This window comes from Cryptomeria japonica, chromosome 5 (genome assembly GCF_030272615.1).
Source record: "Cryptomeria japonica chromosome 5, Sugi_1.0, whole genome shotgun sequence".
Lineage (NCBI taxonomy): Eukaryota > Viridiplantae > Streptophyta > Pinopsida > Cupressales > Cupressaceae > Cryptomeria > Cryptomeria japonica.
Genome location: NC_081409.1, coordinates 747,037,376 through 747,048,865, shown reverse-complemented (window position 1 = coordinate 747,048,865; position 11,490 = coordinate 747,037,376). Strand labels below are relative to the sequence as shown.

Here is an 11,490-nt window from a genome sequence, read left to right as displayed (position 1 = left end):
GAATGCTTTTTGTCAACTGCAAAACGACAACATGCCTCCACGTCAGAAGCCCGATGATGGATCCCAAAATGTGTTGTATGACATGAAAGGACATGCGATTTTGAGAGCCACATGATGGCATGGCATGCCATTTTGGAACCATAACAACTACAGCCACAATAAAGGGAGCTTTTAAAAAACTCAGCAAATGACAGCTGTTCGCAAAATACAGCCTCACAGTAATTAAATAAGACAAAATCTATATCAACGATAGCCAGATAAGCAATTGGCGATGTAACCCTTGCAACTAAAGTCCAAATGTCCAGATTCTAACCGACATAACGAAAGCTTTTCTCAACCTCCATGCCACGTCAACACGTATAGTCCACGTGGAGCCCGCTGAAGAGGCGCATCAGGACGTGGTCACATTGTAGCTCTACGGAAAAAGGGCCTACCAAAGTTTCGTCAGCACTCAACGGTCCCGATCATGCCGACAATATTCGGATTCAGCTTCGACGGCCACGATCAAGGCATTTGACGTTACGGCATTCCAGCGCATTCCCCACAAAGAAGCAAAGAATGCGAAAGAAACGGAGAAAGAAAAAGCAAAGGACAACAAGGCGGGACAAAGAAACTTCTTTTTCTGAGACCACCGGCAAAATTGTTGAAAGATGCAGGTAAAGTTGATTATTTGGGCCTTAATTTTTCCTCTCCTGCAAAAATGAAGCATTTCGAGCCTTTTTATTAAAATTTTGGCACTCTTAGGCCATTTTAAGAAGTTTTAGATGAATATGGATCTGTTTCGAGAAAATTGCTATAATTGCGCGTAATTGAACTATATTGATGTAAGTTTAATACTGCTTAAGTTTAGACATGAACAATTTTGCATAAATTTGTATTTACAAGTATGTATATACGATTTACAGGAGGGAATAAATCACTTTGTCAGAAGTTTATTTAATATATATGTTATGGTTTCAGAGTTAAATTCGATCGCTTCTGTATGAATGTGGATCTGTCAGTGCGGCTAAAATGGATGTGAGTTTGTTTATGCAAATTTTGGTTATTACGATTAGATTGAACTATTTTGATCTATTAAAACCTCTGTGCAGTTTATCCACGAACAAGTTTACATAAAATTGACCTAGAAATATGTATTTGTGCGTATTGTGGCGACAATGGAACAAATGTTACAACTTCGTGTATTAGGCAAATTATATCTCCACGGCTAGGTATGAATGTTTAGACACGAAATTGAATCTTTTAGAAGTATTTTGGGGTAACTACAGCCAAATTGAAGTATTTAAATATAAGTTTACCTATCCACGAACAGTCTTGCTTAACAAGTGTATAGTCGCGGTTTTCTCAGGAAAATGGAAGTCTTTGTTAGAACTTTGCCTGTTGCTTTAAATTACCTCATTGACGAATAAATTTCATCCTTTTCATATGAAATGGTTTTTTTCATAGAATTTTCATGATTGTTATGTACAAAATGATTTATATGATTTAAGTTTGCATCTGTTACGGTCATTCATAAACAATTTTGCACAATATTGACTCTAGAAGCACGCCTTGCGGCGGTCTTTATGATGGGAAAATTGTTTTTCGAAAAGCAGTTTGTTTTTTCGTCTTTTAAGCTTTCAGATATTTTTTATTGCATATTATTAGGGCTTATTGTTTTCTCCGCTTTTTGAAATTTGGCAGAATTTGACGGGATGTTGAAGGCATTTTTCTCATGGTAGCCTTAGAGAACTTGTCAGTGGTAATTGAGTGCTATTTATCTTTGTTATACAGAATTGAGAACATTTTCTACAGGTTACTTCAGAGTGTTCAATTTACATCTTTTGTAGCGAATAGCTAGACGTCAACAGCCATTTTGGAGCCAATTTCAGGTATTGTTGGGTATCTGGCTAGCTTGATGTTATTATTGTTTTTTAATATTTTCATAACCTTAAAAAAACTATCTATGTTGGAATAGTTTATGGCTAATTGTTTTCATAAAAGTAAAAAATTGAGCAATACCACATCATTTCCATCTAAAGATCAGCATCGAGAGATAGATCTACCAGTTGCCCTTATGCCCATTGCTATCAGAGTTTACATCAAGGCATACAACCTGTTGGGTTTTAAGCACCCCCTTCCTGTCCTGGGTTGGTCACATCATTGAATAATTTGCAGACAAACCGGAACATTTTCACCTATCTGTCCAAAGTACTAAACTCATTGTGGCTAATTCCCTTGTGTATCTAAATTCCAAATAAACATAACTGAGTGCTTATTTTATCATGTAAATTGAAGGTCCAAACAAAAATACTGTCAGAAAGGCATTTCCGTATCCCTGCAGCAAGAAACCCAACACTTTTGTGAAATAAAAAATGGAATTAACACCACGCTTCATACGGGACATAGACATCAAAAAGAATTCCAGCCAACCCCATAAACATGTGAATGCAAGAAATAATGATATTTCTGGAAGCCCTACCAAAACGGCTGCCAAATCCTGCTTGACCAACAAAAATATATATAATTTTCTGAGACCACATTAATTTATATGGGTGGCAGAAGCACAGTACTGTTTCGTCACACATGCATTGCTCAAACCTGCATCTCATGCACCATCTACTCCATTCTGGCCGTGACCTTCAAATTCACTCTTTTTGTCCAAGTTCTTAACAGCATTCATAAGATCAAGCTGCAACTTAGAAATTGGACTTTTTATGATCTTCCTGCTTTTTGACAACAGTAGCCACTGCTTCAAAACTTTCATCATCTTGAATTTTATAAAGTTTGGTAAAATTGGTTCTCTAGTAAGGCAGATTTTTTGGGAAACAAACAATTGTTTCTTTAACGGTCTGTTGGGTGTGGTTAAGGCTGATTGTTACCACAATGAAGACTTGTGTTCAAATCACCGGGGAATTGTTGGATGGTAAACGCAATCGTGCATGCAAAATTACCCTTATATGCGAGCCCCCCCACACCCACACCCACACCCACAACCACCACCAAATAATATTGTCAACAATTTATGGGTGATTGCCATGCTTTGCAGTTAGAAATTTTGGCTATATGCTGGTGTTTTGAGGGTAAGGTCATTTTTGTTTTGTGGAGATTCAATCCTTTCTAGAGTGAGCATTTATTTTGCTTGATGACTTTTGAAGACATAAATGTTGCTGTAATGTTGGATTGGTTTGAATGTACTGTGGAATTTATGGTTATTGTAATTTCATCATAATGCTGTATTGTGAAAGAAGGGAGGGTTTTAATTTTTTGCCTATAGATGTATTTTCTTTATCTTAACATGTATTAAGTCATTTCAGCATTTTGAGTGAAATGTTGAATTATCTTAAATTTAACCATTTCTCTTGTTTTGGCAGATATAATTAAACTCGATCGGTTCTGTTCACAAGTACATAAAGGGATCATTTCTTGCTTTTTACTCAACAAATTTGGTGGCTAAGATTTGGTCAGATATTCAACAAACTGTGATTTAATTTGTTGAAGTCACCAATATTTACTGGATTCGAAAGAACTTTCTGGTGTTTGTTTAGCAAAATGATTAACCTTATCAGTCTCCAGGGTGGCTATTGCAAGGTTCATTGTTTGGGTTATAGGAATACATATGGAAAAGAGTTGAGCATTAAGAAAATTACTCATTTTTTATTAATAATTCAACCGATTCTCACCAATTTCATGGGATAAGTTTGCCAGTGTATGCTGCTACAGTGCACAATGGATATAATAAGTCTTCCAATTCTGGGTTCATAGCATCAAAGAAGAATTCAAATTTTGTTTGCAATTTTTCTTTTCTCAAGAAATTCTGTAACTTTGTTCCAATGAAAAATGCAAGTGGAAATCCTATAAGAATGGGGAATTTATCGGACATGCTGATTTTGCCATGGTTTGCCATGTTATTCCTTGGATTTATAGCTCTTCTGTATACAATTCTACAGTTGCAAAGAAAAGACTCTCTACATTGGATGAAAGCAGCAAGGGCAAAACAAAAGTCCAAATCAAAGTTGACGATCCCTACCGCTCATACATGGACACAGGAGAATGGGTTTTCTGGAAAGCATTCCACATGTTGTGTTTGTTTGGAGCCACTTCAACCACAACAGTCTTTGGGGCCAGCAACAGCTTCCAACAGTTTCATACACCGCTGTGTTGTTTGTGGTGTAGAAGCACATTTAGAATGTTCAAAGGATGCACCTAAAGATTGCAAATGTGTGGCCATGGTTGGTTCCAAACATCTAGTACATCACTGGATAGAAAGATGGACAGAAATAGAGGATATTCCGGACAGAACTGCATGTTGCTCATATTGTGAAGCACCTTGTAATGGTTCTTTTCTTGGGGCTTCTCCAATCTGGCGTTGTGTATGGTGTCAGCGCTTGCTGCACATTGAATGCCATGCAAACTTGAGCATTGAATCAGATGAAATTTGTGATTTGGGTCCTTTGAAAAGACTCATTATATCCCCACTTTGTGTGAAAGACTTGGACAGTAAAAGTGTGGGAGGTGGATTTTTGAGCTCGATCACTCATGGGGCAAATGAATTAGCATCATCTGTGCGAGGAAAAATCAGGAAAAGGACACGGAAAGCTAAGCGTGCAATTGAGTCATCCCTTGACAGCAACAATACCGATAACATTGGGGATACATGTATGGATAGCACGGGAGATTCACAGCCAGCACACAATGGATTAGCTGAGGTGGGTGAAAGATGCAATGGGTTTACAGATGGAGAGGAACCACATCTTAATAATAATATAAATGATGGGGAAACTGAAAACAAAACAGAAGAATCAAATGCTACGGCTTTAAGTCATAATGATACTTCTTCCCAGGTGCTTGGTACAAGATATGAGTTGCTAAATCTTCCTAAAGATGGAAGACCACTATTAATTTTCATTAACAGGAAGAGTGGGGCTCAGCATGGTGCTTCATTGAGGATGCGCTTAAACCTCCTCCTCAATCCTATACAGGTGATCATTTCTATATCTTTACCCTTTCATATGTTTTTTGTCATGATTTGTTAAATGGTTTCATGATTGCATATGGAAATATCTCTTGTACAGTTTTATAATTTTATTTCCCATTGCATTTAAGATTTTATTTTGGCAACATTTATTAGTAATCTAATAAACATTTTAGCTATTTTATTAAAAAAAAAACTATGGTATGATACCCAGTGTTTGGATCATGTGGTGACATAGGCTCAGCTTTTGGTTACCAAAACAAAATGCTGCAACCTAGGAATATAATGATGATATGTGGTTGAATTTCAAAAATTGTAAATTAAAATTAGGATAAGATTTGTTGTAAGAAATTGAGTAGAAATATGTCTACAAGGGAAAACTAAATGTGTATGCAATCTATATGATAAGGACGATGGAAGACGGGCAATCCCTGTTCCCGACCTTTTATAGAATTCTTTGTTATTTCCTTTTTCCAAATGAATATTTTGCAGTGTATTTCCAATTATTTTTGTTTTTGTTTTGAAGTGTCATGAGCAATGGATTTATATGAGGTGTTTCCAATTTTTAGTTTGATTCTTATGTGTTTCCTCTACATGAGTGCATTGTTGGTTGAAATCGACACTTGCTATTTTCTACATATGGACATGGTTAAATGTCGCATTTATTCTTTCAGGGCATTTTATATACGTACTAAACTTATTGAGCTTTCAAAGGCTCTAATGCAAGATCAGGTGGATAGAGTATAGCAGAATTTAAGAGGAGATTAGAGGACATTAGGAGGTTGGAGGAACCTTTTCCATCACAAGTTAGATTCTTGCTCAAGGATTGTACATTGGATGTGAAGCACTAGTTCTTCATTAGTGTCCTGTCTTGGTGCAAGGGGGCTTGATAGTTTCTAAGTTTTATGTTTTTGTGGATAGTTGATAATTTCTCATTCCATTGGAAGTGTTGTTGCTAGTTGAGTATGTTTCAGTCCATAGACTTAGACATTTGTAATTGTGGTTAGTAGAGTATGTCTCGATCCATAGGAATGTTATTGTTTTGGATATAGTTGAGTAGATCTTGCTTTGCAGCTTGAGTATTGCATTGTTGATCGTTAGTATGTCTTGATTCACATATGGAGTAGTGTTCTTGTGGATAGTTGAATATGTTGTGATTGACAAGAGGAGTGGTGAACTTGTGAATAGGTGAGTGTGTCTTGATTGTGAGTATTGTTGGACAATCAGGCATCCTTTGATGTGTTTGTTTTTGTGTGTTCTCGGTGAGTTGGGAGATTTAGTGAGCTCTGTGTGTGTCTTGGTTGATCAAAATTCCATATGGGCTATTGTGTTCAGTCCACGCAGTGTTCCATGCTTTGTTTGGATTGTTCTAATAGGTGGGAGTTTTGGAATTATTATATTACATTTATAGGTTAGTATAGTATACTATTAAACATATAAACATTACAAACGTGAGTTATTAAATGTTTTGTATTAGTTTGTAAGTTAGATGTTTTGAAGCTTCCAGTAGAGAGTTAATTGGTTTGGGAGGTTTGTACGGGAAAATAATTCTGTAAAAGTAGATGCAACCAATGTAAAATCAATCCTAAATATATCTAGTCTAATCTGCTGTTCAGTGTTATAGCCCCATGCATTCATGGAGTAAATCTCAGTTTTATGCTCACAAAGTTCAATTGGAGCTGTATGTGTTCCGTTCCTTTCTAGTTTAAATGGGTAGCATCCTATGCCATTAATTTCATAGGTATTAATCATATGTACTTATTTTTTTTGGGCCTATTTTGATTCATAAGGAAATGCCCTTCAATCATCACAATAACACTTATGTTTCTTATCATCCCTCTGCTGACATTTACTTCTGGCATCATTTGCAGAAAGCAGAAATGACTCCATATGACTGTAGGTTTGCTTTTACTAGCATTTTTAGGTTCATCTATTGTATTAAATAGTTAGGTAGTGTTTCAATGTTGTAGTGAAGAATGCTTATGCACCTCCTCGAGATATTCATAGTGTTCTTGAATTTGCAGAACAAGGTAGCATTCCATTTATGTGGCATTGGCATAGCAAACTGAAAGTGTAAACATAATTAAATGATTGTTTTTAAATGGGTATGTATGCGAAAAACCTGACAAACTAATAACAGCTAAAATACTCATAAAAATATGTTAAAAAACAAACTGTTAATGCTATTTCATGCCAACTATAGTGTGGGGTGAAAGAGAAACAAAGTTCAGACAATATATAAATAAATATCTAATATTACTAGTTTCTGAAATTCTTAACTAGTATCAAATTCTCAATCAAGTGTGGTTTACCCTAAAAAACTAAAGGCTCAGAGTACAAGAAATGCTGCTTTTTAAATCCAGAGTGGGATTCTGTTGGTGGCAGCATTCCGCTGGGACTAGGGTACAGTACTATTGGCATTTTCCCTATTGCGATGTTGGGCAGGGTTGAGGCACAAAGTCCCCATCATGAAGCCTAGATTAAGGCCTTGAAGGTGACAGGAATCATCATGGTGCATGCTAGTTTGCATAATTTAACTGCTATTAACCAAGCTCCAAATTCTTCAAAAAATGCATTTTTAGAGTTAGGTTTAGTAACTTAGTTACATACTTTTTTGAAATAATTACCATAAAAACCATGGTTTATTGAATAAACTGTTTTCCAATGAAGTTTTTGTTTTTCACAAAAAAATCTCTTCAATGAAAAAACTGCATCAAATGGTTCAAACAAGCACATTCCACTTGCTGGGCTGTGGTTAACTACTGGTTTTCCCATTTTTTCTTCCATGGCGATGATACATTTCCCTTTGATTTTTTATTATTGTGAAATTTGAGTAACGATCTTGTTTTCTTCTTATTGCTTATTTTGAGTCTCTTTGCCATCTTTTCTTTCTGCTACTAGAGTGCCCCTACCTTCTCAATCTTAGTTTAGGCATTGTCATTCGTCTTTGTTTGGCATTGAAGGCTACCATATTCCTTGCTCATAATTGTTTCACAGGGACAAGTACATATTGCTAATTTTCTCTAAATATCTTGAGGTTCATCAATCTTGGATTTTAGGACAATTTCCAAGAGGAGTACTTTTCTTGTTTCTACAATCGTTAAGCTTGTTGGAATCCACCATGGACATGGACATGCCCCTATGGACATTATCATCTCTTGCTTTGTGCTTCTTGTGGTGAATGGTGATGACATTAGTCCTTCTAGCCCAAAAGCGATGATGGTAGTTTGCAAGTTTGATCTCTAGCTCCAAATTTGTTTTCATTAGCTTAGTATTGTAATGTCCCATTATGTAAATGCCCTAGTTTTTGGCCTAAAATCAGAAATTCCTTTAAAATAAGAGATGTAAGATGGTTAGAGGCATAACTTTACCAATTAGATCTTGATATAAGATCAATTTTTCGTACTAGGGTTAGGAACAATATATTAATCATCATTGTAGTTTACATAATGTGCATGTGTATTCCCTTCAGACTTAACCCAATGATCCATCCATGCTATGAAGCCCATGGGAGATCATACAAGGTGCCTTGAGCCTATCCATCAAGTTCAGGGGCATGGAATTACATCTGTCATTTGGCCTTCCAACTTAACTCGAATGGACCACCAGGCTACTTGCTTTCCTTGTATGCCCACATCTCCCCTCTATAGTGGAATGGTAGATTGGGTGAAAGCTTGTAAAGGAACCTTATCATAATTAACTATGCATATATTAATAATAGTAGAAATAATAACTGTTGGTGTTGGAAATAAGCCACACCTGGACTGACAATGGACTGGTCCAAGAGGGGCCAGTAGCTCAGTGGTAGAGCACTCCAGCAACATATGGAAGGTCCTAGGTTCGAGTCCTAGCTGGTCCATGTCTCAACATGGTATCAGAGCCAGGTTTCCTTCTATAAAGCCTAACTGCCTGAAGGAAGATCCGATTAAGATCAGATTGATATCTCCTTGGAAGTTTGTATTTTAAAATGACGAATGGAATCAGATTCGGAGACAGACTTGAAGGTGCCTCAAACTATGATTCATGGAAACTATGAATGATGTTGGTACTAAGGAAGAATGAGTTAAAAACAATAATAGAGAATCCTTCTAAACCTGATGGAAAAGATGAACAGAGTCAGTGGGAAAAGAACAATATTAAAGCAATGGAGTTATTAGTAGATGGAGTAAAGAGCATCTACTACCTATCATTACAAGGTTAGATTCTGCATATGACATGTTCAAAGCCTTGAAAGACATGTTTGAGATTAACAACACGAGCAGAATTCTCACACTTAAAAATCAACTTTCTAATATTAAAATGAGTAAGGAAGAGACTATCACTTCATATTTTATGAGGATAACAGAATTAAGGAACCAACTCTCATCAATTGGTCACATTTATGATAATAAGGAGCTAACTATGATAACTCTAAATGGGCTCCCTATCTCATGGGAAAACTTTAGACAAGGAGTTAGTGCTCGATCCAAAGTTCCCAAATTTAATAGACTAAAAGCTGACTGCATTCAAGAAGAGTGTAACCTAATATCAAGAGGAATCATGAAACCCGTTGATGAAGATGTTCAAGTTCTAGTCTCTAGTTTGAAAAGGAAAAAGGACAAAAAGACATATGGTAATCGATCATTTAAGAAGCCTAGAAACTTCTCTAAAGTACAATGTTTCATATGTGACGAATATGTCTTCTCAAACTTAAACTACAAGCTTCCCTTGCTGAAGTCAGAAATTCAGACGTATGTTCAGAAAAATATGTTCTCTAGAAGAAACTCAAGATACCTTGTGATTGAGAGGGAGCTTACTTATAAAGATTGAGCACTTCTGAGGTAAAATTGTAAATATTGATTATTATTATTAATACTAATAATTATTTTATGGGCCCTGTGTAAATCATGAGGAAGTGACGACTTCCAAATGATTTCCACTTGTATTTTTTTGAAGTTATTGGAAGGTGACAATCTTACAATAACTCAAGATTGTGGATATAATCGCCGACTGAGGCAATCCACACACAAGAGCTCATGGATAGAATCGCCGATTGAGGCAATCCACGTAAGAGCTTGTGGATAGAATCGCCGACTGAGGCAATCCACATGAGAGCTCATGGATAGAATCGCCGACTGAGGCAATCCACGTAAGAGCTTGTGGATAGAATCGCTGACTGAGGCAATCCAAGTGAGAGCTCATGGATAGAATCGCTGACTGAGGCAATCCACACAAGAGCTTGTGGATAGAATTGCCGACAGAGGCAATCCACACAAGAGCTTATGGATAGAATTGCCGACAGAGGCAATCCACTCAAGAGTTTGTGAATAGAATCGCCGATAGAGGCAATTCACATCTTGAAACTATGGTCCCAAGATAAGCATCATACAATTTATGAATATTGCTCCCAATATCTTTTATCCTCCCTAGCTAAGAGGGAGTGTTGATGATTTATAGCTTCAGTCGGATAAAATTAAATGTTAAATTGGCCTTAAGGCCTTCAACATTTAATAATATATATATCATTCTAATCACCAATATGCACATTGCTTTCATTAATTATTTATGTTTAGTTAGCACGTATTATGTCTTGTTTGCCTATCTGTGATTACACATCGCACCCCCTCATTTGGTATGCCACCCTGATTGACGTCACAACCCCTCATCGAAATTGAACGAGTATTTATCTTCTATCGAGGGCAATTGCTAGGCGTGTGGTTGTGAGAGACCAATACTGATCGGACATATACGTCATAGGAGAGGCTGATGTAAATTTAGTGTATATGATATAGAGGGTTATGCTGTTCTCTTCTAACACATATATATCTGTTTGTAGTCTGCATAAAATGTTGGTGTTGGAAATAAGCCACACCCGGACTGACGATGGACTCGTCCAGGAGGGGCCAGTAGCTCAGTGGTAGAGCACTCCAGCAGCGTATGGAAGGTCCTAGGTTCGAGTCCTAGTTGGTCCATGTCTCAACATGGTATCAGAGCCAAGTCCAGGCTAGGAGCCCCAAGCACACGAGAGGCGTGGCTTAAGGGGGGGTGTTGGTGTTGGAAATAAGCCACACCTGGACCGACGATGGACTGGTCCAAGAGGGGCCAGTAGCTCAGTGGTAGAGCACTCCAGCAGCGTATGGAAGGTCCTAGGTTCGAGTCCTAGCTGGTCCATGTCTCAACATGGTATCAGAGCCAGGTCCAGGCTAGGAGCCCCAAGCACACGAGAGGCGTGGCTTAAGGGGGGGTGTTGGTGTTGGAAATAAGCCACACCCGGACTGACGATGGACTGGTCCAAGAGGGGCCAGTAGCTCAGTGGTAGAACACTCCAGTAGCGTATGGAAGGTCCTAGGTTCGAGTCCTAGCTGGTCCATGTCTCAACAATAACATTATGAGTGACACAACATAATAAAGATTATATACATCATGCCCAACTCTTTGTGATTAACAAAGACTGCTGACTATTCTTAATATCTCTCCAATCAGATTTGCCTTTTGTATCTGATTATCTTTTTATTTTGTGCTGTTTCATTCCTGCCCTTGATACTATTAGAATAATG

General features: G+C 37.3%; 1 protein-coding gene and 1 non-coding gene across 7 annotated transcripts in view; both read left to right on the top strand.

Moving 5' to 3' along the window:
- Positions 1-498: 498 nt before the first annotated feature.
- Positions 499-11,490, top strand: part of LOC131064111 (diacylglycerol kinase 1) — a 76,763-nt gene continuing 65,771 nt past the window's right edge. Inside the window, exons 1-5 of one of the 6 annotated variants that reach the window (XM_057998135.2) lie at positions 513-656; positions 961-1,017; positions 1,092-1,211; positions 1,684-1,871; positions 3,354-4,961. In XM_057998135.2, coding sequence (XP_057854118.2) covers positions 3,813-4,961 — 1,149 coding nt within the window. In that variant the 5' untranslated portion in view covers positions 513-656; positions 961-1,017; positions 1,092-1,211; positions 1,684-1,871; positions 3,354-3,812. The other 5 variants (XM_057998138.2, XM_057998133.2, XM_057998137.2 and 2 more) reach the window with 5 other exon arrangements.
- Positions 8,742-8,813, top strand: TRNAV-AAC (transfer RNA valine (anticodon AAC)). Its single transcript has one exon. It is a non-coding gene; the product is annotated as a tRNA-Val (tRNA).